This window comes from Tachysurus fulvidraco, chromosome 3 (genome assembly GCF_022655615.1).
Source record: "Tachysurus fulvidraco isolate hzauxx_2018 chromosome 3, HZAU_PFXX_2.0, whole genome shotgun sequence".
Classification (NCBI taxonomy): Eukaryota; Metazoa; Chordata; class Actinopteri; order Siluriformes; family Bagridae; genus Tachysurus; species Tachysurus fulvidraco.
This window is the reverse complement of record NC_062520.1, coordinates 17,621,967-17,649,844: the sequence shown is the minus strand read 5'-3', so window position 1 is coordinate 17,649,844 and position 27,878 is coordinate 17,621,967. Positions and strand designations below refer to the sequence as shown.

General features: G+C 37.4%; 2 protein-coding genes across 2 annotated transcripts; both read right to left on the bottom strand.

The window, feature by feature from the left end:
- Positions 1-1,037: 1,037 nt before the first annotated feature.
- On the bottom strand, positions 1,038-10,102 carry cnn3a (calponin 3, acidic a). Its single transcript, XM_047811615.1, has 7 exons — positions 9,823-10,102; positions 3,717-3,838; positions 3,385-3,451; positions 3,005-3,142; positions 2,760-2,876; positions 2,508-2,654; positions 1,038-2,158 (listed from the first exon to the last, which is right to left on the bottom strand). The coding sequence occupies exons 1-7, from the start codon at positions 9,877-9,879 to the stop codon at positions 1,817-1,819; spliced, it is 990 nt and encodes a 329-aa protein (XP_047667571.1). The 5' UTR covers positions 9,880-10,102; the 3' UTR covers positions 1,038-1,816.
- A 1,886-nt stretch (positions 10,103-11,988) lies between these two features.
- alg14 (ALG14 UDP-N-acetylglucosaminyltransferase subunit) lies at positions 11,989-21,899 on the bottom strand. Its single transcript, XM_027150042.2, has 4 exons — positions 21,375-21,899; positions 21,127-21,278; positions 19,436-19,558; positions 11,989-12,981 (listed from the first exon to the last, which is right to left on the bottom strand). The coding sequence occupies exons 1-4, from the start codon at positions 21,523-21,525 to the stop codon at positions 12,751-12,753; spliced, it is 657 nt and encodes a 218-aa protein (XP_027005843.1). The 5' UTR covers positions 21,526-21,899; the 3' UTR covers positions 11,989-12,750.
- Between the last annotated feature and the right edge of the window lie 5,979 nt (positions 21,900-27,878).

Here is a 27,878-nt window from a genome sequence, read left to right as displayed (position 1 = left end):
TCAGTCGTGTGCTATGCAACAGGACTGGTTAGGGTTCTGTCCCAGTGGTTGCTGCGGTAACAGGCTTTTTTTCTGAGCTGGGGCCTTCCCTATAATTGCACCGTGCATTTTGGTCCTGGATTACACAGCTAGCACAAAGCACTGATTATTTCTCTGTAGTAGAGTGAAGGGGGAAAGGAGAGGTTGGCAGGGTTCCAAGGAATGCCATAGTTTTCTTATAAAGGAAAGTTCTCATTTGGTCAGCGTTCTGTCATTCAGATGCTGGCGTTATTTTGGGAATATTGGCTATCAGGTTCTGAGGTAATAAAAGTCTTTCACTGTCATGGAAATGAAAACAATAAAATAATTTCATACAGTGAAATAAGATAAAAGCAAAATATACTACATGTTACTTTACTGGGCAATATTCAAAAACAAAGGTTTCTTTATAGTTCCTTACACCGTAGAAGCCTTTTTAAACATTTCAGTCATTTAAATTACATATAGGGATTGATATTCTTCTTGTTTATGTACTCATCAATTTGTGTCAGTGCACCTCTCACATAACTAGAAGAAAACAAAGATGGATTAGTTTATCAAGAACTACTAGTTCAGAAAAAGTTAATGACCTAGATCAAGCTGTAGATATTGGCTGAACCTAGTTACCCTGTATCTATTTAACACCTTGGAGGTGTTGAGCAGTCAGTGTAGGGGTTTTAACACATTATTCTTGAACGAAGGATGATGGTAAAGAGCCACAGCACAGAAACGGTTGTTTGACCTCAGAATAAATACATGCATGCCAAAATGTTTTCAGTATTTTTCTTTAAACCCCAACATAGTGGGTTGTGGCACATATAATGGCTCAATATGCAATTTTCTCTCCAATGACTTTTTCAGGGTTTCTCTACTTTGGAGTCTGCTTTTCCACTCAAAGATGTTAAATAACCATTTCCAGAAATCTCAGGCCACTGGCTCATGGCTAACTGCTTTCAAAGTCTTATGGAAGTTCTCTGAGGGTAGCCTCAAAACTAAAGATTTATGATTCTACCAAAGAAGCAAGACATTATAGACTTTATTTATAACATACAATTTATTCATAAAAAGAACCGCATGACAGAGGAACCGTTTAAATGAGAAAATGACAATAAATACAGTGAGAGTGGAATGTATATGAACAATTTAAAGATTATGGCACAAATAAAACTATTTGATAAAAGCAGGAAACTGAAAGAACTCTTGGTTATCCAGTCGAAAGAAGCAACTCTCTGAAAAGCACTAAAGCCTTGGTATTTCATATATATATGGAAAAAACTAAAACTTCCAGTGATGTAAAAAGACATGGAATGATTTAAAGGCCTTTGCTCTATTTTTCTGCCCATTATTGGACACAGCTTAAGATCATCCTCAGTCTTATGATGCAATAGAGCAGAGATTGGCTGATGAAGCTTAACTGAGACTGATTTACTCTGAGATGCATGATATTTCAATTATTTAAAAAAAAAATCACAGGGTATAAAAAGTAGATCTCCAAGCAAATTTTGCCTAGTGAAAATATTTTCTTCACAGTTCTCCATTCTTCATAAAAAAGCCATTAAAAAGAATGTTCTGAATTTTAGCATAGCAGGTTTTATGTACCTTACTATTTATATACAACCATAAAACATGGCCAAATTAAAAACAGGTCCTCTATATTAGGGGAAGGGGTCACACAAGGCAATACCACTCTCTTTCTCGCATCCCTTAATACAAAACAAAAGACTAGATGATAGCAAAAGACTTGCTCTGTTGAGAATATATTGCATTAATACTGTTTCGAGTAATGATGCATCTCTTCCTAGTAGTCGATACCCTGATCATTGTAGTGGCCGCTGTATTCATCATGGTAACTGCCCTGGTACTCTTCCTCTTGGTATTCTGCCTGATAGTCACTGTCGCTGATCTCCGAACCATTCGTCCCTGTGCCTTGGCTGCCGTTGGCATGGATGATAGGCTCTGTGGCCGGGGCACAGTATTTTGGGTCATAGACCTGCCTGCCCAGCCCGTACACGCTCATGCCCTTCTGAGATGCCACCTTGTTGGTGCCCATCTGCAGGGAGATGGTAGAGTTGTCCAGAGGTTGCACAGCAACCTTTTGATCAAAAATGTCTCTTCTGGTTCCTGGGGCAGACATGCCAGCCTACAGAGATGATAAGGTGAGAAACACACTTCAACAAGAATAGTACAAGTACAAAGTACAGCAAAACCAAATCAAATACACAATAATGTGTTTTATATTGTTGAATGTGACATTTGGCATTACAGGTGTAAAGTATAACATTATCACAACCGGTAGACCCGTAAAGTTTCCGCAATTCCCGTTAAGATCATAAAACCTTCCACCATTCCTTAGATCCATCCCAATTTGGTGTATTTTTTGATGTAATTCCATTACAATTTTTAATGCCATTGTGTATGAACTACAGTTTTTAATCATTCCACACTTCATTAACATCATGTATAACTATCATCTTGATTAGCAGGTGTACCTGGCTAGCTCCTTTGTTGGTGCCCATCTGAAGGCTGATGGTAGTCTGGTCGTAAGGCTTGTCTGTTTGAGTCTTTGGGTCATAAAGGTGTCTCCGCGTGCCATAAGCAGTCATGCCGGCCTGGCTTGCACATTTGTTAGTCCCCATCTGAAAATATCAGCTGTGAATTTATTTGCCCACTTCTATTATGTGTAGCGAAATATCATAATCGGGATTGGACATTAAAGCAGCTGAAAAAGATGCATGTCTAACCTGAAGTCCAATAACACACTGGCCAGCTTTCATCTTCTCATCATCAAAATGCCTTTCCAGCTTATCTGAGTATTTCACTCCAATGTCAACCTTCGTATCAAGGCCTTTAGTTTTTGCCTGCAAACAAATATGATTAGTTTAATAGAAATGATTGTATGTTGCACATATTAAGCGAGAATACAACACAAGCTAATTCATAAGAAATGAGCCCTGTTCCCAGAACATAACAGAGGATCAGAACATACCATGCTAGCAAGGGCGAGCAGTGTGGTCTGAACTTGAGTCATGTTCCCATTTTCAAAGAGGTCATTGGCTTCAAAGATGTCACTGGGCTTCATTCCATAGCTTAGGATGGCTTTGATGAAATTCCCAAGGTTCTCCAGCTACAGGAAACACAGCAACAAAGAAAGCCGTCTTACACTAACTCAAACAGGACACAATAACAAATAAAAATCATTGGTTTCGCATTTACCACAGCACACAGTGGCTATGCAGGCTAGCATTGTGTAAGTCCATTACAGGGGTATTCTTTGTATTAAATCTCTGCCTTCCAGGACATGAAATGAATAGCTTTCACAACAAAGGGTATTAATTGGGTGGAAAACAGCAGCAGCAGTAAGTCTACCTTGTGCCAGTTCAACTGCGAGTGATTGATTTTCTTTATGGCTCCTGGCTGTAGCTTGTTTATCAACCTAGAATGATACAGGGACAAAGATAAAGCTTGGTAAAGAAATGTATTATCCTTTTATATAAATAGAAAGAAACTGTTAATCAGAATAAACTATTAAAAAAAAGGTACACAGAAAATTTTTAACTGTCACACACACAGAGACAGCATGTAACACAGTAATGACAGATCACACAGTGCTGACAAGGAGGTGGCAGCTCACTGCAGGACTGATATACAGTAACAGAGTGCAGTGGACACACACACTTCAGCATTGTGTATGAACTTACTCGCACAGAATGACACCATCTTTCAGTCCCTTCTGAAAGTTGTCTCCAATGGGCATGCCAGTCACCTCTTCAATCCAGTAACGCAGCTCCTCTTCTTTTTGCATGTCATATTTCTGTGCGATCTAAATGTGAGAATGGGGCAAAAGCAATCATTTACTACTTTATGTTTACTACTACTACTGTCAAATCAAAATCACAGATTAGGACCAGATATAGTAGTTATTCAGGGCACAGACGCCTTCAAGAAACAACCCTTAAGACATACTGAAATGTTATTTTTTATAGTGAATATCTGAGGCTTCAGGGTTCTCCCTTCAGTTCTGGAGAAAGAATCTTGCATTGCTTGCATTCTCTTGTACCTTTGATTCTGTGTAAGCTTCCAGTCATGTGACTCATCACAAACACATGGTTACCCAGAACACCATGTAATCAGTGAATCAGAGCGTGGAAACTTTTGGCTCTTTTTCTACATTTGCTCAATGGCATGTATGACACGGCATGGTTTGCCAACTCAAGGTTACAATCACAAACATATGATGGAAGGTCATGGACTCTAGCACCATTAAATCACTCCCATTACTGTTAAATAATTCAAATGTGAGACTAATTTCAACCCCAGTATGCTTACTAAATGAAGCCATGAAATAATAGTTATCTGGTGGGCTTTTAAAAGTACAGCACACAGGATCAAAAATCTAATAGTGATGAAGCTATTCTGTTGTTCACACTGCTGTAAGTAGAACATTTCACACTGTGCCAGATTCCAGCAAATAAACTATAAAACAGACCATATCACTCCCCAAAGGCAAAGCATGATAAACAGTAGTCTTTAGCACTATTCGGACAGGATTAGTTCTACGTGGGGACGTGGGGGTAAAGTAATTATTACCAGAGCTTCTTGGTGATTTTAGTCCCGTCCGAATGTGCCATCTCGGTAATCATTACGGACAATCAGTAAAGATTACGGTGACTTTTACCTTCTGTAAAAAGGTCCGGAAAAATTACCTCAGGTAATACTAATCCCGTCCGAAAAGACCCGCTGTAAATATGTACGGTAAAATTCCGTCATTTCCTGTTTAAAAGTAGTTTTTGGCGCGTTTTTCAAGCATGGAGGCATCTGTTTGCGCACGTGATAACGTCATACGCACATGACGACAAGGAGGTTACTGTGGTGCGTAAAGCGAGTTACCCCTCCCACTTCTGCTAATTGAATTGGCCAATTAATACTACAGACGTCCTGAGGTAAAATTGCATTACTCCACGTCCCCACGAAGAACTAATTCCGTCCGAATAGTGCTTTTGTTACATATAAAGTGATCCACGTGGCCTTCAGTATGCCATCTGTCACCAGTCACAAACCTCAATGACACTAAGACTAAGCACAGTTGTATTCCTAAGAATGTATTGAGACGGGCTGAAAAATTCAGTGTGAAAGGAATTATAAATGTTAAATACCTTGAGTAGTGAATTGTTTAAAAATGCTACACAGTGTCTCAAGACTATGTAGCCCTTAAAAGAGCAAAAAGGGACCAAGGAAAGAAATGTGACCTTCACCTCCTAGTTTAGTTTCCATCACTGTTCCTAACCATAACTTATTCGAGCCAGTGTAGATATTAGCTTGCTGGCACTATCATCTATGCCTGGCTGATAATGAGACAGGACACAGAGGCTAGGACAGTAAATAACAAGTAATCGTCAAAACAAGCATCCAAAGAAACATGCTCAAATGTGCCTAAACCATGTGAGTAACTAAATCCAAGCAAAAAAGCCCTCAGGACTTTGTAATGCTAATTTTCCCTCTTTTCCCTCTTAAGTAGAGTTAAGTTCAGTGTTGATGGAGTGTAGTGAACTACTGGCCTCTTTCTAAAGACTCTCAGCTGGAATGTGAGAGCAGCCACCACAAAGAATGCTCTGTAGGCCGCAGTCCCTCTGTCCAATTTCAGGACAGGCAAGACAGCTATATATATAAAATTTGATATAATCAAAAGATCATTTTTTTAAATAAAAGATGAACATGATTTCAACTGTCAGGTACAGTAAATTTCCAGGCCAAATAATTTAGAAAGTAATTGATGGAAAATGCAACAAACAACAGAGAGTCTCAGTACAGATTGGAAGAGAAGTTTATTTCTTCTACCCCTTTTTCCCCAAAGAACTGGTACCATGTACACAGGCAACAGTCAAAAAAGAAGGACGTATTTTAGCTCCCCTTTTTAACAAAGAGTTTAATCTTGGCTGAGCCTTTCGATTATATACTTCTATTCTCTTACCAATGACAAAGCAAAACAGGATGGACAGTGCAGGAGTATCAAGTCTCCTCAGCCAGTTTTATTAGTTATTTAAATATTGTAGGTTAAAGGAATGTACTGAGGATATTTTTCAGTAAAATGCATTTCCGAAATACCATACTGGTAGTGAAGTACTCTTCATAAAAACTTTATAGCAGGAAAACTAAGGGATATAAAACAGTGGTTGAACCAACAATACTTGAGTAGAGAAATTAGAGGATAAAATGTGTATTACAAGCCGATGTCTCTTTGTAAAAAGGCACACAAATCTTTTAAACCCTTTGCAAAATATATGCAAGGCAAAAACAGGACAACAATGGCCTCAGGAAATGGTCTTTCCTGTCCTACCCAAAATGGCAATATAGGGTTAACAGCTGCAGCCTTTTACACAGCCTGAACCAATCCAGGAAAAATTTTGCTGGTCAGCATACTGCAGAGAATGCAGCAAGTCGTCAGACCGCACAGCCTCTCTATCCACATGAGCAGTGATTGGTTATGTTAAACCTCTCTCCGGAATGTAACGTTGTGGAGAATTGGCCCTGGAGCCACAAACTTAACCTGGATTTGGTTACACCAAAACCACTCCCGGGTTTTTCTTCAACTTGATAAGCGCCACTAGAGACCAGTGTCTTCATTCCTTCCACAATGAAGAGCACTGAGCCATTCAGCTCTTCCCTGGCATTTCTCCAGCCAGTCCTCTTCCACAATCTCATGCGAAACACAGGAGACAGTCTACAAGTGAGCTGGTTTGGCATGACATATGAATATACTATTGTGAGAGAGTTTCAGTTTCCCAGGCTAGAGTACACCAAAGTGTTCCAAACCTCCTCCAAACTCATTTAAATACAAACCCCCTGGAAAAGTATTAAAGTATAAATGACAACTAAATCTTTTTGCAGTTAAATATGCTATAAGGATGCAAACACCTAACATTTCATTTTCAGTATGATTCTTCTATCGAAGTAAAACTCACCATTGGCCTGAAACTAACATTATCTTAGTAACCAATCTATCTGTTGGCAAGCGAGAAACATTAGAAGCATAAAGATCATCCTTATTGCATTCATGCCCTGTGTTTACATGCAAAACATGTCACACTACAGAATGTGCTTACAGAATAATGTCAAATCTGATGTCATAGTTGCAGTGCTTCAGACTAGTATCAGTCAAATAACAATACTCAGAATATACTAAAGTAAAAAACAACAACAATAATACAACAATGAGGAATAATTGCAAGACTAGTTTGATAAATGAATTACATTTCCAACATTACAGTACCAAAAGATAACAATTGTATAATAAAATTCATAAGTATAGAACAAGATTGATTGTTTAAGCAAAGTATTACCATCTCTCCTGCTTAAATTCATCAAGCCAGCTATATGTTGGTTGAGTAAACGGTTGAATGGTTCATGTTGTATTGGCAATAAACCTGTAAATAGGTGAAACTTAAGTATGTTGTTGTGTAACTAAGAATAATTATCCTGAAATATCCTTTTTCCATAGCTTAACCCTGAAACTGGAATACATGTATTTAAAAAACTGGTCAGGTGTCTGCTAGATTTGAACAACTAAAAGACTAAACAACCCACATCGGTCTTAGATACAAACAAGGGCATTCAAACAGCTCAGTTTTCAGAAAATCAAGATGGTGAACTAGAGAAACGAGACCAACAAGTCTCTGACCCATCCAGCCGGAAACTAAATGAAGGACTTTCTCTTATGGCTACTGAAATCTTGATACCTGGCTTGTGACCTTCAATCAATGCTCGTACATTCCAATAAAGAGAATCACAATGCTGTATAACACTTTAGCAACTTTTAGACATCACTGCTACAGTATACAATAAAAATACAAATGCTGTCCCTATGTCTTCTTGATTTCTGCAGATGATGTAAAAATATAAAAAATATATTTTATATATAATAAAGTTAAATCAATCATGATTAAAACTGTAGCTTACAGTTTTAAGGTTTTATAAAAACAATAAATAATATGCAATTAAATATATAATTACAGTTTTTTTTTTAATTATTACTTTTTATTGCTATGAAAAAAAAATAACTGTTGGTTGGACTGACTGTTATAACCGTTCTGAAAATGAAGAATATTGAACAAATGCAATAGGCTTCTCTTTATTATTATTACTTATGCCTAATTATTACTTTGGCCTAATGGTTAGAGAGTCTGACTCGTAACCCTAAGGTTGTGGGTTCGAGTCTCGGGCCAGCCACGACTGAGGTGCCCTTGAGCAAGGCACCAAACCCCCAACTGCTCCCCGGGCGCCGCAGCATAAATGGCTGCCCACTGCTCTGGGTGTGTGTGTTCACTGCAGTGCGTGTGCACTTGTTGTGTTAAATGCAGAGAACAAATTCAGAGTATGGGTCACCATACTTAGCCGTATGTCACCTCACTTTTTTTTTCACTTTAAAAAAAAAGTTAAACCCATTAAGGCTACCAATAAAGCAACAGCTAAAGGGCTTATAAGTACAGAAACCCAGAAAAAACGCACTAAATATACGTCTTTTAAAGCTATGTAGTTCATTTTGCTCATTTGTTCTGGAAGACATTCTCCCTCAAAGGATGACACAGACTACTACATCCACTTTCTAGTACACAGTTCATAAATGTTAAGAATACCTGTGCTTCAAAACACCAATTATTTTCAGCAGTGATCTACCTGAACAATGACTACCCAGGAAATGCTCACAGTGATTAAAAGGACTAACAAAGCTAGAGGAATAAAGACCTCTATAGAATATAACCTACAGCCCATTTGTTCCCAAAGCCTTTGGGTAAATGGTGACGTCACTCACGAAAGAATTTGTGAGGCATTTCCGCTGTCTCATTCAACATCCGGCCTGCATTAGACACTTGGATCTTTTCCCACCCTGTTTGGTGTGAAATCAAGAATCCTATGCAAACTTTATTTATAGGGCAATATATCAACGAGTAACAATACCGTACAGCTCTATCTCTTAGACGAGAGTGAACACACATGATGAAGAAAGTAATGCAGAATAATAAACAAAAAAGTCATATACATGATATAATAATAATAATAATAATAATAATAATAATAATAATAATAATAATAATAATAAATTAAGTCTGTGTAGAGTTAAGAGGCTCTAAGCCCCGCCCACAGCGGCGCACAATAGGATACAGTGGACTCGGATTTGTCTCTTATTCCATTCATCCTCTAAAAGTTAGACACATTTTAAGAAATGATCTTGAATGAAACTAAAGGAGACGCACATACGTGTTTTTAGCAAACTATCTAACCTCATCAGCTCCAGAAGTTTGAGCTAGATCCAATAAGTCAACTGAAATAAAGCTGTTTATGTAACGAAATGGATGTTTCTGTAAAACTCCAAAGCTGCTCATGTTAGAATCAGAAAGAGGTTAATTACCAGGTATGTTTTCACATACAAGGGATTTGTTTTAGTGATAGAAGCTCCACAGTGTAACAGAATGATATATACAATATAGACAATATGTTCGAGTGTGAAAAGACGATTTGTCTGTAATATCTTTGTCAGCCTTAAGTTTAAGGAAAAACACGATTTGAAGCGATAAACGCCGCTTAACTGAAGTTATAAATTCTTTTAGGTTTTGACCGGAAATAAACAAACAGAACGGTGTATTATCTGAAACGTTACAGTGTTATTAGTGTTATTATTAGTGTTATTGTTGTTATTGTTGTTGTTATTGTGCTCTCTGAATGTCTACTGAACTTAAACCATCATTTTATTTGTTGCAGCATCTTTGCGTTTCTTTCTGAGAGGTCACTAAGGAAAGGTCTGTTTCTTACCTTGCTTTTAACTTCTGCAGATAATCCGTAGGCTGGTCCCTTGTTGAACTGCGTCATGTTTCTCTGCTTTAAAAAGTCTTTATGTCGCAGAAATCACAGCAAAAATAAAGTACCGAGTAAAACGTGTGTTTCACTTGATTTCAAGTCGCAGACGATGTAGTTCAGTGTTCCTCTGCCGCAAAAAAGCCAAAGTCAGAAACTCCGCCCGAGTTTTGCCTCTTTTCGGGACGACAACGTTACTTAGTTCACTGGAAAAAATCTCGCTCTGGTAGCTGTGTTCACAAAATGACTGACTGATTTCTGTTAGCCAATCACATGGGTCTGATTTACATACGTAACTCCGCCCACCCTCACAGCTGTGCTGCTGGCAGCATCTGAGACCATCTGAGTTCAGACCACTGATCTTAACTACACTGCATACTTTATACTATATAAAATGTTTCTCGTAAAGAACCTCACAAAGGACACACAACTAGCCTGTTTGTTTTAAATAATAATTACAAATAAATAACATCAACCATACTATAGAATCTGTAGCACGTTTAAGGCAAAAATTTTAATGCATCTTCAAAATGTAGCTACAGTTTATAGAATGAAAAAAGCTGTTTAACCAATGTCACACAGTCAGAAACCCACTGTATGTTTAGTATAATAACCTGCTGCTTAAATACCGACTCATAAACATACTGTCAAAGGCAAAATATTGCTACCCTTTGAAACTATATAACAAAATATATTTGATCAGATTTTCTGAACACAGCATTTGTTTTACAAATGCTGTGTTCAGAAAATCTGATCAAATATATTGTTGCATGTTTTTAGGTTGCTTGATTTTATATCCTTCATAAAATGCCTTTATTCATTCATTCTCTACCGATTTATCCGAACTACCTCGGGTCACGGGGAGCCTGTGCCTATCTCAGACGTAATCAGGCATCAAGGCAGGATACACCCTGGACGGAGTGCCAACCCATCACAGGGCACACACTCACGCAATCACACACTACGGACAATTTTCCAGAGATGCCAATCAACCTACCATGCATGTCTTTGGACCGGGGAAGGAAACCAGAGTACCATGCAAACTCCACACACACAAGGTGGAGGCGGGAATCGAACCCCGACCCTGGAGGTGTGAGAAAAACATGCTAACCACTAAGCCACCAGGCCATAATCTAAATTATGATCTAAAGATATTTTACATTTAAAAAATACCACAAATATGAATGAGCGGTAAATTACTGAAACATATGTGCTTTGTGTAAGAGGCAGGTTCTCCAGGATGCTTGAAACCACCCTTTGCTTTTAATTTACATCAAATCTTTTAAGTACACATTCATGCTGGGACGTTGTTTGAAGAATCCTGGAGAACCTGCCTCTTTACTTGCTTCTAACAGTAGATTGAAAAATAAAATGTAATTGAAACAATGGTCTATTATTTTCAGGAATGACGTAGAAAATGTTCTCTTTAATATTTAATCTTTTGGAAAACAAACCAGACATATTAATCCAGAAGCCGGAAACTAAACAAAACAATTTCTGAGTTAGCTATAAAAATAAATGGCTGTGTTGAAACTAAGCCAAGTGCCCAAAGTCATTCTTTTCCACCAGTACAAAGATTAAAATTATGTTAAAACTTCTCTCTATTAGGGATAATACTTGTAAAATAATGCACAGGCATACAAGACTGCTTTCTCTTTTTCATCACCCACAGTTTAGACAAATCTGAGTTGGATGATGTTGGAGCGTTTCTACATGAGTATCAGCCTACTCTTCCTGCTGTGATTGTCTTTATCTCTGCAGCCAGCTGCCAATAATGACAGGCGCCATGCTGTAGCAATGCTCCGCAGCTTACAATAATGTGCTTACCTACTACACATCTCAAATGTATGCAGAACCTTTCATATCTGCTTTTAGATGATCTGATTTCATATCTGCTTTTAGATGATCTGATTTTTTTTTACTCATGCTATTCAAAGACAGCCCTGTCATGTCCAGAGAAAACCTGGTGACTGTAGAAAAACTTTAATCAAACAATTATCCATGCATGAACATATGAGTGCAGTTATAAGCAACGTTTTTCCCATTCAATGTACTTACTGGTCCCAAAAATAACATTAACAAATGTCTATAATTTCACACATCTATAATGCTAGAGTTCTGAGATTAGGTCTAAAAATAGAAACTTTATTCTTTTTTTTTCCTTTGCACGCAAAACACACACACACACAAAAATAAAAAATTAAAAAATACACATCAATTATTCATGCCACTTACTCTGCCCCTCTGCCAGTATCTGTGGCAGTAGTAACAGTAAGAACAGGAAACCTCACAATGCAGCTCCAGACTTCTCCAGAGTGAACAATGAGCACAAAGGCAAAAGAAATCTCTATAGCAGTTCTATTGAGTTCAGCTATTTAAAAAAACAAAAACAAAAACAAAACCAAAAGGTCAACTGATACAGTTCTATCTTGTTCAGGTTGAAGATTTTATCTTGTTTTGGTTGAACATGTGTCAGTTTTCACATGTAGATCTGACATGGTGTGGTATTTAGTTTAGCTGAACTGATTGTGTTTTCATCACAGCACTTTTCCACAGCCAGGCTTCTGTACATCAAATCTGGCCTTGGTTTCTCGGTAGGAAAATGGAAAAGACTGAATGCAAGGCCTGTTCGTGCAACAAGATTTTCAGCTGCACCTAAGCAACCGCAAGGGCATGAGGACATACACTGCATAAATCATAGCACATGTCATTCCTTAGTTCACTGTAACATAAAATGGTACATTCTAGTAACAGTGTCTGTAATTAACCAGGAAGTCAATATAAAAAGCAAAACTGAAAAGAAAAAAAACATACATATGACTGAATAGAGGTCACTGTACAAACTAAGTACAAAATGATAATGTTCTGTTGAGTCAAGTTTTCCACTCATACTATCCTCCCAATGTAGATTGATTTGGGATATTTGGCTTTCAGAGGCTTCCACTGCACAAAGAAGTAGTCAGCAAAGTGGTAAAGGATCTTTCCAGACAGGGAGAGGCTCTCCACACGGCATATACTCTCCACATACACCAGCAAGACCCTCTTAAACCCCAGGATCCCTGAAAGCAATCCAGCTGTACACAGAGGTATGCAGGTCCCAGGCCCATTACACAGCACCTGAAACACACACACACAACAACCTCAAATTCGATCTGCAAGCAGTGACATGCAAATCAGGAACTTACAATTTGTCAGTTACTGTATATAGGTCAAATGTAAAAGTCGAAATATGAGAGATTTTTGACTGAAGAAAAGGAGTAGCACAGGAAAGCGGTCAGACTACAGTGGAAAGAAGCCATGTGGATCTGCAGAATCCATCACCACACTGAACAGTAATCTAGGAGCTGGCTGCACATTAAGTAAAAAGTAATCCTGCCTGAATGCAACTAGCAAAGACTGACAGGGAGAAAAGGTAGCACTTATGAAACACAGAAATTAAAGCAACCAGTAATTAGATTAATTTATCCAATTCAGCAAGCAGAATTCAGGGGAAGAGAGAGAGGGTTGGAGAGAGGGAGAGAGAGAGAGAGAGAGAGAGAGGGTTGGAGAGAGAGAGAGAGAGAGAGAGAGAGAGAGAGAGAGAGAGAGATGTATTTGCACTTCACATGTTTTTGTAGGTCTTCCTTTGGGAATAGTCATGCAATAGTGAGAAGTTGACTCCAGCTCTAAAGATGCTATAGCTCGTGTGCTGAATTCCAAGACCATTTGCTGTGGGTACCAGCCAAGGTATAATAAGTTTGTTGCCAGCAAGATGCAAATATGGACATATTGAAGGTCATCAACAATAAAAGAAAAACAGACCATGGATATTAAAGAAAACGTAGTTTAAAAAGTATTCTTTCCTTTTTTTATTTCCTTTAATATGATAAAAGCTAATTAAAAAGGTTTCTCTCTCACAGTCAGCTTTAACTGTATTCTTCTAAAGTTTTCTGTTAAATTGGCATTTACAGACATAAGTACAAACAAAGACTAGAGGGTTAGAGGTACAACACACTAACACCTCCATGCTAACCCCTGTTTCACATGACATCGTTCTGGAAAATATGTGCCACTTGCAGTGTTAGAGGACTACTGAAGTGGATCTGGCTGGTGCTTGTCTCCAGCACTGGGAAGGAAAGGCTAGACATCCTGCAGCACACCATATTCATAAACCAATGCTAAAAATTCCCCATGAATGTTCCTAAGAATGGTCTCGACCCTTCTACACCATATATCATCCAGACAGACAGACAGACAGGCAGACTGACAGTGAAGCATACAGAACAGACTTGATTTCTCAAATAGCAAACATTTTATGAAAAATAATAGATGTCTGAGGAACCGCATATAATCATGGTTAACCAATTCAAGAGGTGAAATTATTTCCTACTGATTAATGCTAAGACATGCTGGGACATGTGTCTGTGCTTTCATATGTTTGTCACTGGAACCTGACTTCTACATCAGTATATAATGACTCAGTCAAAGCTATAACTCATAAAAACTATCAGTGTTCACATAGGTTCAGGCTCATGACGAGTCTGACAACAATTTGAGTATGTCATCACATCCTACAGACACCAGGTGAAAGTGTACGTTAGTTTGTGTAATTTTCTCACCTGCCCCCTCAGTCTGAGTGGCATATGAGTCAGCACACACCCAATTGCAGCTGTGAGGACCATAAAAATGTCAACACTATCAGTACCTCTGATTAGTAATAGGAATGCCTAGACAGCTACCCCAGTGATACTTCAAAGTCAGACAGAAACCAAAAGGCTCAGAGATTTTGGGTAACAGACCTGAAACACAGATGACAAAACAAAAACAGGTGGCACTGCTAGTAAGCTGTATGGGGCATTTACTGGCTTTTAGCAACTGCACTTTTCACAATTATCAAAACACTAAATGAGGGAAAACCTTTTGGAAGAAAGGTTCTCCATCCCTCCAGAATCTACACCAAGGCACACTAAAGCTGTTCAGGTGGCTCACGTATTTTCATCTCCTTATTAAGAATTTTATGTTGATTTTTCCTTAGTCACTGGTCTGTAAATGTTTAAATCAGGATGATAATATAACACACTTCTCAGATTCAAAGCCATAACCAAAAGTGAGCAGGTGAGCAGGTGAATAAACCTGAATCTAACCTGAATCTAAACAAATCTCATTTCATCAGCTAAACACACTGAGGCAACATCTCATGCTGTTCCCTGAAACATTCTATATTTTAACAGCTATTTTACACTGAAATCTGTTTCTGTGTTTTGTATGGTTTCAAGAAGTTTGTTCATTTCTGGTAGCAGTAAAGAATAATCCCTTAGAATAATCCCTTAATTGTGTATGTCCTGTACAAAGATTTTTATATTTTTAAATGCAGATCTTAATATTTAAGCACATACTTAAAAACCTGAATCAGAAATACTGGCATCACAAGGAAGTTAAGAAAAAAAAAAATCAAATTCCACTTTGGAATCTTCCTTCAAACAATCAACAGGCAACTTCATTCCATTCTCCAGCAATTTCCTAATAAGGTTAAAATAAAACATATGGTGCTGAGGCGCACAGATACACACAGACACACACACACGACCCCTGAAAAGAGGAGTTCAGCAGAAAGGAGCCACACTGGAACGCCACAAAGCTGGGCCGCTCACCATGCAGCACTCAAGCCACCGTCATGTGTTTTTGGAAAACATATGAACTGGATAACCCCCTCTTCTTGAGCCTTGATTTTTCCACAACTGGAAAAGTTGTGCTTCTCAAATAGAACAGATGGAATGTAGAAAAACTCTTTTTTTCCCCCTACTTTCTGCATGTGTGGAACTTCATCCTGTCAGATACCAGTGAAAATAATAATAAGGTCACTTGTAACTTACTTCTGAATGAATCTTCTATTTAATGATAAATCACAATAATTAAATTACACCTTTAAGTATCTTGGCACAACCCCAAGATAGTGACAAACAGTTTTTTTCAACGCTCATTTCTTCTGCCACGTTTCATTCATCCTACATACACTTACAAAAAAAAAAACACTAAAATGCTCCATTGTACTTACTACTCAATATTATTGTACTAGAATTCATACTAAATGCTGAAACCACTACTGAACAGTGTGTCTTACAAAGATCCTGAATGTATATGTGGACAACATGTAGACCATCACACCCATAAACAGCATCAGTTTGGAAACAAACAATTATACAGGATGTCTTTTGTATTCACCTTTCTTTCATCGGAGCCTGTTCCAGCATGACAATGCCCCTGTGCACAAAGTGAGGTTCGTTAAGACATGGTGTGACAAGGTTGGAGTAGAAGAACTTGCATGATCTGCACAGAGCCCTCACCTCAAACCCCCTAAGCCCCTTTGAGATGAACTTGAACATTGACAGCCTAACAGACCTCCTCACCTACAGCAATGTCTAATCTCACTAATACCCTTGTGGCTGAATGATCACAAATCCCCTCAGCCATGTTCAGAATCTAGTGGAAATGTGGAGGTTATTATAACTACAAAGGGGCACTTAGGTCACTTATTTACATTGATTTAAGAAATTTAATAAACATTATCACCTAAGCCTAAGCACACACAGTTTGTCCTTCATTTTGCAAAAAATATACATTTACAGAGCCTAGGTTATTGGTTTTAACATCCACAAAGGTGTTGATTTGATCTAGGCAGTATTTGGGTTTGACACACCTGCTCTAATGCATGATCTAACCCATGAAGATCCAGAAAACCGAGCATGCTGCCTTAAAGCAAACTGAGCAATTCGCAGCATACACATTCTCATGACATATTGTTATTGGCATTCATATCATCTGTTTAATAAGCTGTTTTCTCAGTGGCTCTAAACTTAGAATGGATCATCCTTCACTGGCTTCAGACAGGCTGCATTACTTTTTGTCTGTTCAGACACTGTCAGGCTCTTGGATTGTGCTGACACATCTGGAGGTGGTGGGCTGTGCTGGGGGGTGCTGTGATTCATACATATCCTTTTATGGCAAACTGAGCTCTCAGACCACCCCCTCATCTCCCCCCGCCTACCTGGACTGACCCCCGAGTTCCCTCTGATACCTCCCGAAAATGCAACCCCCACAGCCGCCCACTGCTCACACACATGCTCAAGTTTGGTAAAAACAAACGGAGGGGGAGATTTAAGTCATGCTAAGGAATGCAGGCACGCAGCACTGACCTGTGCATCAGACGTCACCAGACATAAATAACAACCTTTCATCCAATGACCTACAGCAGTAATATATGGTAGGAGCCCAAAATATGGCACTTCAAAATCAGCAAGTTAGATATTATAAAATCCCTGAGATTAAAAGGTCACTTTTTCAAACTTCAACTACAAATATCTAAATAACATTAATATATATCTGGTGTGGCTAAAGAAAAATAGCAAAAAAATAAAATAAAAAATAAAAAAAGCCTGCGCTTTTTAGTGCTTTGATTTTTTTTTTCTTTTTAGAAAAATGGCCAGATTGCTATTCTACACATTCTGAATGCACTTCACAGAAAGGAAAAGTAGAAAAAGATGATTAGGAATAAACAAGAACTTCTAATTAGAGATTAGAGAAATGGTAGGACTGCTTCCTTTCACATGTCAGGCAGCTACTTTCCCAAACCCAAGGTCTTCCCCTCTCTGTTATGATCACACCCACCCTCTGTACTGCTTAATCACACTCCACCCTGTCCCAGCCATTACAGAAACCCGATGCTGTCACGCTCCTCCTCCCTCTTCTCTGTTTCACAGCTGGAGCTGAGGAGCCAGTCAGTCCCTACCACAACCCGAGAGCAAGACTCCTGCTCCCTGCTGCAGGACGAGGGGAGAACAAGGCAGTGTGTCACTTCTACTCCCCCTCCTTCACTCTCCTCCATCTGTTTACTTTACTGTTTCTGTACACTTTTCCTTACGCCTTTCACACAGTTGGAGACAGGCTGAGGATTGCCAGATGTTTTGATTCACTAAACCACAGATATGATCGCCTTAATCATCAGCTGGAAGAAAATGGAACAATCAACTGAAGTTTACAGAGTAAAATCTAAATAACAGTGAGGCTATTACCGAACAAAGAATGCCATGTGACGGTAACAAGAAGGCCTGAAACCAGTGAAAAAAAATTAACTAGCCTTTTTTGTGAGGCTACAAAGTCCTCTATATACTGAAGCAAAACCAGACGATTTATCTGTGTAATTGCCACTTTGTAAATGCTATGCTTTCTGAGATGAAAACAGCAGAATTAAAGCATACAGGATTTGAGATGTCTCATTTTCTTTAACTAAACACAATGTTGCCTTTTGGAATCCTATAAAATGAATGGCAACAAGACTGCAGTTACAGAAGGCTGATTAACTCAATGAACCTTCTTAATTTAGCTCAGACTTGAAGTGATAGATAGATAGATAGATAGATAGATAGATAGATAGATAGATAGATAGATAGATAGATAGATAGATAGATAGATACATACATACATACATACATACATACATACATACATACATGAGTAATAAGATTTCACAAAGTAAAACCCCACTCCCACCCTCTCGCCCAAACATGCGCAAAGGAGGGAATTTTTAAAAAGTGATGCAGTATCACAATCAGAGCTTCTTGCTTTTTAAGTCATTGTTTGTTTGTATTTGTTTGTTTGTTTGTTTGTTTGTGTGTGTGTAATATCTGTCTTATTCCTGGCCTGGCACATGTCAAGGTTACAGTCTGTATAACAGACCTACAAAGCAAAAGAAAATTGTGACATCTAGTGGTAATAATTTGAGTCACATATCTTATGTTCTGTGTCCACACTGAGAATTACTGTAGAATGTGAAGTAGCACTACAATATCCCATTTTATATCACAGAGACAATTACCTATAAGCAATTACCTAGAACCCAAACACCGCAAGGCCGATTGCACATCAGTTTTCCCTCATTTCTTTCTTTGACTTGTTCACCAAACGTAATGCACATTTCCAGCAAGGATGCACACTTTTTGTACACTAATCAAAATTGTAAAACTACATTAATATGATATGGCAAAAATACACTAAACAGTGTATTTTTTTTCACTGAGTGAAAAATTTCTTGCATAATTTGGTCACTATGAATATTTTAAAAACAGGGCAGAAAAAATAGCTTTGGAGCTTGGTGAGTAAAAATGTATATCAGATCTGTGCCGGCTAAAACACTATATTGCTGCTATACCGCTATCTGTGCCTATCCATTAAAAATCCATTTATGGATTCAAATAAGAATTAAAATACAAGCCTGCCTCCAGTATCCCGAACTGAACATATAATACTAAATTACAGATTTTATTATGGCACAACCCCAAAGACATTAAATCAGCAGACTGATAATCAGGCCTAATGACTTAACACTGAGTCACCGCTATCAGTGAAACATGGAAAAAACAAAGAAACTTTCATCCTATTGCAGACTCAAAATAAGGCTAAAGTCAATCAAAGGAAATAAGCATAAGCATGTGAAGAATTTTCTAATATGGTTGTAAAATCAAAGCCTCAAGCAGCAATTAGGCCATTTGAGAAAAAGGATGCAGTGTAAATGACCTGAAGCTGTGGGATCTCTTACCATATCAGGCCTGAGTCTGAAAACCAGAGGGAGTGAGTAGAGCTGAGCATACAGAGTACTGAGCACCGAGGAGCTCCACGACTGACGGACTTCTCGACTGCGTGGGATCCGATGAATGGTAAACTGACATAGAACAAAAAGAGAAGCCACATCATACATTGTAGGATACAACAGTTGTAGCTATTACAATGGACAAATCTATTAACTAGGATACAAAGGGGAATCATGTGCAAGAAGGAATTGCCCTTTGTATCCTAGTTAATAGATTTGCATACAGAGAATTTATGTTATAATGCAAGTATTACAGAAAAAAGAAATGAGTCCATTTTCCGGTTATATGGGAATCTGCAGGTTATTACCAAAACTATAACTGATGCTGCCTTAATGCCACAATCCTACCTGCTTCACCTCCTGACCCAAAAAATCAGTCAAGGTAATGATGCACAGGTGTTTTTCTATAAGTATATTTGTTGTAGTGCACGATATTTGCTTATGATGTAAAAGCTTTACCTCTCTCAAATAAGAATCAATTAATTAATTAACTCAATCAGTTATCTTACTTAAATAAATAACAAATGCAAATCCTTAGATAAACATCAAATATGATGCCTCGCTTTAAAAGCTCAGATGTCTGGTGATGAGGTTAGGTGAGGTGAGGAATAGAGTCCAAAATAAAAGCTAAACAAATCAGTATAATGCTGTGACCCAAATCACCTACTATATACACTAAATAATATCCAGGTTGAAATGAGTCCTCCAATTGTATTATGTTGATCCATTGTGTTCCATGGACACTTATTTCAGCTAATACTTCCAACAACTCCTTGCGTGTGGGAAGCAGATTTTTGTTACTATTAACGTCACTGTACTTTAGAAACAATTTAGAGAGGCATCAATTAAAAGCAGAAAACTATAACAAGAAGAAGGAACATTAAATTATGTACTATGAATTATATAAGAACTAATGAATGAACATATGCTGAAATGTAACATATAGCATGTCTATAGTGAAAATAACTAGGCAACAATGTTCTTTCTATTACAAGTTTACGTGTTTGTATGTGCCAGGGTTTGAGTTCCTTAGGTTTCTTTTTCTACAAACTTAAAAATGTGTAATGTTTATTTGTCAGACTGTATATTTATAATCACACCCTCCAGTGTCACCCATATGAGGATGAGGTTCCCCTTTGTTCCTCCTTTGGTTCCTCGGAAGGTTTCTTCCTTCCATTCCAGGGACTTTTTCCTCCCCACAGTCACCTGAGTCACCTCAGACTTGCTCATTGGGATAATTACAAACACATTTACATATTATATATATATATAATATTAATCTTGAATTTCTGTATTATATTAGTCTTTATATTATTCTTTATACTAACCTTTTGTTTTATGTTTACATTCTGTAAAGCTTCTTTGAGACAACTCTTGTTGTCAACTGTTAAAAGTGCTATACAAATAAATTTAAATTGATTTGAATTAATCTTTTCTGAATTAATCTTATTCTTAGAAGTAAGTGAACTGAGACACAGCATAAATATTTTGTAAACTGTTTTGTACAGTTTTTAAAAGTGCCTTTAGGTTTATAGGAGAGCTGGACCAGGACAAGCTCCGCCCTCTGAAGCTTGAGGGAGGGGCTAAGAAGTCAGCAGTGAGGGAAAAAACCCGGAAGTGAGCACTTTGTTCCATGTCACCTGCGCTTGAGTGTTGCTTTTCTGTTTGGATGCCTCAAATGTCCGAATCTTTTCTTCACTCATCTTGTCAGTGTCTGCTATCACATAATGGCGTGGGGTGTAAGACAGAGACAAACTCCCCATCAGACGAATGATCTCTGACGTGTGTCCACCTGTGAATGATGTTTACATTTAGCGGGTGATTATAAATAACCCCCAGCACTCGTGCTGTATTGTATATCTGACATCGGCACAGTTATCCGTCTTACCTGATCCGGCCACAATAACAACACAAACCGAGCCCTTTGTAGCAGGTTTACATTCTGCACCAGACCGCAAGACGGCGATTAAACGCAACAGAAAAAGCATTACGACCATAAAAACAGCGCATAAAACCGCAAAGAATGTTGAAACGATCATAATGCCAGCTGGATAATTGCTGTTGGATTGTTTAATAGTCTAGAAATGTTAAAAAAAAATACAGGTAACAGTAAAAGCTGAAGAAACTCGAGCTATGGCCGCGTCCCAAACGGCGTCCTCTGTGTTAGTGCACTAAATAGGCTGCTCTGTCGTTTATTACAGCCCCTACAGAGGAGAAAGTAAGCACATAAATGAGACGGAGCTTTAGTATGGCGCTTCCGAAGCGACAAAACACTGCGAGTTAACAGATGCTTGGATTTTTTTTAGGACGCATTGAATAACACCAGTCTCAAAATATAAAGAAAAATGACAGGTCAAAGCCCAGCTAGCAAATCCGCCATGTTATTACGTCATAGTTCACATCTACGGAATGCAGGAAGGTCGACATTTAAAAAAAAAAAGCGTTTTGGAAAAATAGAGTCCGCTACAGTACCCTGTTAAAATAGTTTGTAAGAGAAGGCCAGCGAGTATTTTTGTCCCAAGGCTAATTTGTTGAAATAGGCCATGATTGATGACTTTTGGATTAGGATCTTTAAACATATTGGAGAGTTTATGTAAAACAGCCCTTGTCAAAATATGCCCTATTTATTTTCCCAGTGCTCTGTTTTGATATTTGTATTATTCCAGCATTTTTTCCCCAGTTTACTTCCATTTCACCAGTTCAGCCCTGAGATCACAGAGGTGCTGTGGGACATTTCACTTAGAAAGCTATGGGCAACTTCCTGTGTGTATATTAAGGCATAAACAGTAGTGCTCAACATGTACTGATCCAGTGCTGAAATTTGTTTATGTACCTTACTGATGCAACATGGGACGTTTACGTGTTTGTTTCAGACATCCTGTTTATTTTGGTTATAAAGGCCATCATATGTTTCATGTGGTTTGTGTCTACATGACTTTTCGTAATGGCATCGCATCCAGCTATTGCTGAAATATTTATTGCTGCACCGGCTATTTATGGTTTTCAGACATTTCCCATTTCCCAGTCAGAGCACCTGTAAATGATTCACTGCTATTAATCTGATGAATAGTTCCTTAAGCTTATTTAAAGAAATAAACAAATTAAAGAAACACACAAAATTAAGCATTTGAACTTGGAAAAGAATTCATAGTATTATCTGAATTCCTGTTTTCTGAATTACCCCGTCATTAAATTGGACAGCACCAGTAAACTTGTCATTTGGCCAATATTTTCTTTTGTTTGTTCAGCCATATCGGGGCATTAGAGATAGATTTCTGGCACTGTGGTCCCACAAATTTTACAGGGTCATGTACAGGGCATGAGATTTCTCATTCATTCCACACGGAAGATTATTTACAGGATTACCAGAAGGAGGCAGACTGTTTGTGGAGGAAAAGGTCAGAGAGAAAAGTCATCTTGAGTACAAGAAGGCCATATTCTAAGTACTTCTATATAGCTTAGTGTTCCCTGTATAAGTACTCTTTTCCACAACAGTACAGGTCACAAAAACAACAAATTCAATTTTCATTACAAAGATGCTTGCCGTAGAGGAGATGAGTGAATTTTTGCTGTTTTTGTCATGTACATGGCACAAAAAAAAGCAAAGAAAAAACAAGCAAACAAAAAAGTGGATTCCGATCTCACTATTATCATTAGTCCAATGGCACATAATAGATATAGACATATGAAAGCGGTTCAAAACTGATTTAAAAAGATTTTTAAGCTGATTTGATTATGACAATTTTAAACAAGTGCGGGTCATATGGCTGAGTCTAATTTCAATCCATATGAATAAAGACATTAAAATGATACATTCAGCCATGTTCTGAACTTTACTTAACTTTTTCTATGCCATGTTCCTTCACTAGATGTAAGGAAACTTCAATCACAAGCCCTAAAAAAAATCAGCTTTGTGTCTTACTGTGTCTTCCTGTGTATCAGTCTGGCTATATTTACATTGCTAAAGCATTATTTCCTGTATTACAGAGAAATAGGGAAAAGAGACAGAAAAATGCATTCCATTTAATAATGTCTGTCGTTATTCTAGGCATTAGTCATACAGGAATTTTCACAACCATGTGAACTTCATGCTATATTGTAAGTCCCTGCTAGTCTTTGCCTACAATTCCACATATTTTGTTTACACATTAAACTTCCACATATTTGTTTATCAAGTTCATGTCTCATGATTTTTGTGATCATATCTTTATTCTGTGGGTTGCCCATACTTTTTATACATGTATACACATATAAGTTACACATTCTATATCATTAATTGTGTATTTTATTTATCTCATGGTCAGTGTGAAAGTAGCTAGTATGGGCAAAAATTACATAAACGATGATTCAAATTCAAACAATTTTTCTTTCTTTCTTTCTTTCTTTCTTTCTTTCTTTCTTTCTTTCTTTCTTTCTTTCTTTCTTTCTTTCTTTCGTAAGTAAAGTTTCTAGAGTTTGGCTCTGTGTCTCTCCACAGCAAACTTTCCACTCATCAACTCTACACAACCCATGAAATGCGCTGGTCATGCCAGCTTCTCCTTACACCAGTAGATAAAGGCAACTCTGTAATGTCGACAGGATGGCATGATGTCAGCTATGATATTGTCACTATACTAAAAAGACTTATTTAATGACTGCATCTTCCCCATGAGTCAACTTCCCGGGCCTGTGATTGCTAAATGATGAATATTCTGCATGTCTATTAACTTGTGCTGCAAGAAGAGCTTTAAAGCTGCTTTAAAGCTGCTGTTTCATGTGATATAAAAATGAAATAAGCATGCTAAACTATGAGAATGATTTATATGTGAGAAAGGGTCACTTGGTGGCTATATTTCATCTCTTTTGTGGCATAAATAGAATGGCATCAGAATGGAATCTTTTTTTCTTCAAGCTTATGTGAGCTGCTTTTTATCAGCATATCTTTATTTTATGGTGTGCCAATGCTAGTGCATCATGTATTAATTCTGCTTCACCTGCAGACTGCATATATTTCATCACATATTCATTGTGCAAGTAGCTGATTTGGGCAAAATTTGCATAAACAATTACTCAAATTCTTTCTATTGTTATTTATTACAAAGTTATTATAAACATCTGCTGCAATTGCAAAGTATAGCTATGATGCTCCAGTTTTCTGACCAAATATGCAGAGAGACTCATGTGACTTTGTTCCTTTAGCTCTGTGGACACAAAGCCTTTATTGTTAGTGAAACTTGGCAAAGATATACTGCCAAGGTTCAACTGGCATTCTATGCCTTTAGTTAATATGAAAGACAACCAGTGACTCCTTAAACACACTTACATAAAACATGATCATAAAATGCATGTAAGTGGCAGGTGTCCCTTTCCAGAGCAAGGTACAGTGTATGAGTCATGTCCTGTTTTACCGACTGTATGTGTAATCAGACAGTCAGTTTTCTACTGACAAGGTAATCACACATTTACTGCAGAAATTTATTACCAAAAAAGGGATGTAGAAAATAACCTGTTACTGCAGCAGTGCTCCAAAATATATAAAAATAGTCTCATGGTCATACTGAGGAATCTGTGCCATGTGGGGGACACATGACACAGATGTTTACCAAGACTGTGAGCTCATTAGTGTGTGAGTGTTGGAAGTGGTTGTGGTCAGTTCAAATCTAGTTGTTAACATAGATGTTTCTATAACAAGAAATCAAGGACATTACATAACAAGCACAAGGATTGATATAACAAGGATTGATATAACACAGATATTGACATACTGAGTCATATTTCTTATTATATATTGATAATATAAGTATTACCTACTAATATAAGTTAAGAAACATATCAATAAATACACTCTTAATTCCTTCTTTATTTGGTCAGTGAGGGACAACAGGATTTGATGAGAAAAAAAAGGAAATTATATTGTGTATTTTAATACCAAACCAACATTAATTAAGACGTCAAATATCAAAATAATTTCAGTCAAATAAGATGACTTCAGCTTTGGTAAAGTTTGTTAAAAAAAGCAAACATTTAAACAAACAAAAGTTCCCAAGCTTTCATTTTTAATTAGTGTTGTAGTAATTATACAAAAACATGCTGACATTATGTTCGAAAATAACTTTGTTAAGTGAGGCTTTGGTAAGAATTACCAAGTTTGACTCTGTGTCTCTGCACAGAAATCTTTCCTCTCATCTCTGTCAGCACGGCCTGTGGAATGCCCTGACCATGCCAGCTTCTTTTTACACCAGCAGATAAAAGCAACTATTTGGACCTTTCTCAACTGTGGTATTGTCACTATGCTAAAGAGACTTATTTAATGACTTCATCTTTCTCGAGTCAACTTCCTTGTCCTGTGATTGAGCATATTCCGCATGTCTATAAACCTACAAGTAACTTTAAAGCTGCTGTTTTATGTGGTGTGAGAAAATAAGCTGTATGAGCTGTGAGAATGATTTAAATGTGAGAAAGGGTCTCTTGGTGGCTATATTTGGTTTCTTTTAAGGCATAAATGGCATGGCATCTGTGCAATGAAAGATTGTTAGTTTTCAGTCGACAACAAACATTTTGTCTTTAATCATTTTTCAAGCATGAAATAAGAAAAGGTCTCCTCGACCAGCGGAAACCACATTCAGAAACATTTATAGCAAAATTAAAGTCTAATACGGAGTCTATTTAGTCTGTAGACAAAATAATTTCACTACTAATGGTCTTAAATACATGTCTGCTTTTCTCCAAAAGGCTTCCAGCTGAGAAGGTTTCCACTGTTTGAGTCAGTGGCTGAATTTTTAAAAAAGCGTCTCCCTGGAGAGTAAGGTCAGAGATCTGGAGTTCAGGTCAGAAGATATGGCTCTCCATGTCCATGTACTGAAGTGCTAGCATAATCTTATAATATATATACAGGCTTACATGACATTCCACAATGTTAATTCAACCATCCTGAGGCTATCCAATTACATGCTGCTCATTCAACAAATAACACATATCATATTAAGCTTCTGATAATAAAGCAGAACTGATTCTCTTGCCTTAGCATTATCACTTAACTTTATTAGATTCCCTTATTAATTTAGTAAAACGCTCTAATGCTACTAGAGTGGAATGAAATGAGTGGTTGTCTATAGGAATTGGAGAAATCGCCCCAGGAGATCTTAAAATTCCAGCCACTATGCTGGAGTTAGAGCTTAGAGTTTCTGTTTTCCCAGATGATGGAGATCAAAGGACACGGTCCTCCTCAGCATCTGCTCTTTAAAATAATAGACAAACTTTATATGGGGTTGTTTTCTTTTCCTTGTTTTTCATGCTAATCCTGAAATGTACTTTTTGTACAGCTTATTTTCATTTTTAATTTAACATTAGTTAAATCTGTTAAGGTAAATGTTCCTGGTAAATAATCAGCTAAATCATTACCTAGCTAACACTATATTTATGGCTATGCATTTCCCCAATTTCAACAGTACCAGACAAGTTCATACTGATGTTATTATATCTTAGGGTTCGGTCAGACAGTTTTTTCAGTACAGGCCTCAAATTATTGGAATTGTCTCCCTACTGAACTCAGAAAGAGCACCAGCTATTCATCATTTAAATTAAAACTCAAGAAATGGATTAAAAACAATCAAAATTGCAATCATCAATAGTTAACATATTTTATCTTTGGTACTGCCCATTTTTGTATTGTATTTATTATCTATCTAGTGTATCTACTGTGTTGACCTGCCAAGGGACTACAGATGAAAAATAGCTCTTCAGCTAATTCTGGCACATTTACATTTTGAGTGTAAGCAAAAAAAATGTTGATTGATGTGCATTATCCCTTTCAAATAAATAAATAAAAAAAAATAATAAAAAAAAGGGAACTGCAACTGAAACCATGAATGGGTTCTCATTACTGTACGTATACAGCTGTTGCAAACTGACACAACAGTTTCCACATGTTGTGCAAAGAAACACAGAACCTCTTATCTAATTTTCAGGTCTTTGTTAATAAATTCTGTTACACTTTGTTAACTAAGTTACTATAAATAAATACTTTACTCATGCAATGACACGCAATTTGTGCATTCAACAACCAGAATCATGCAGTGATCAAGCTTAACCCCTGGCCATTCTCATCATTCCAAGGTAATCTGCTGGTCCTCCAATCAGTCATACAACCCAAGTTACAGACCAAACCTCAATTCTATGTCCCTTCATTCTGCACTGCCATGGTAGTTGCCTTTCCAGCTAAATTAGGTTTAAAGCATGTTCTGATGGCACACTTTGCCAGCCAACAGTATACAGAGCTAATGAATAGGGCAGATATTTAATTTGTTTTTTAAGGTGTTGATAACTTACTATCATAATGTTATGTACAGTGTACATAAAACAGTGGCAAAACAGTTGACAAAGCTTCAAACAACAATTAACATAACTGAAAAAT

What these genes read in the sequence shown, in the direction of transcription:
- cnn3a (XM_047811615.1), bottom strand. Translation starts at nt 9,879, where the DNA reads ATGACGCAGTTCAACAAGGGACCAGCCTACGGATTATCTGCAGAAGTT. An exon ending in GATGGTGTCATTCTGTGCGA is followed by an intron (nt 3,452 to 3,716) that starts GTAAGTTCATAC and finishes GTATCATTCTAG; the next exon opens with GTTGATAAACAAGCTACAGC. An exon ending in TGCTCGCCCTTGCTAGCATG is followed by an intron (nt 2,877 to 3,004) that starts GTATGTTCTGAT and finishes ATTTGTTTGCAG; the next exon opens with GCAAAAACTAAAGGCCTTGA.
- alg14 (XM_027150042.2), bottom strand. Translation starts at nt 21,525, where the DNA reads ATGATCGTTTCAACATTCTTTGCGGTTTTATGCGCTGTTTTTATGGTC. An exon ending in TGTTATTGTGGCCGGATCAG is followed by an intron (nt 21,279 to 21,374) that starts GTAAGACGGATA and finishes CATCATTCACAG; the next exon opens with GTGGACACACGTCAGAGATC. An exon ending in TCAGACTCAGGCCTGATATG is followed by an intron (nt 12,982 to 19,435) that starts GTAAGAGATCCC and finishes TGTGTGTTTCAG; the next exon opens with GTGCTGTGTAATGGGCCTGG.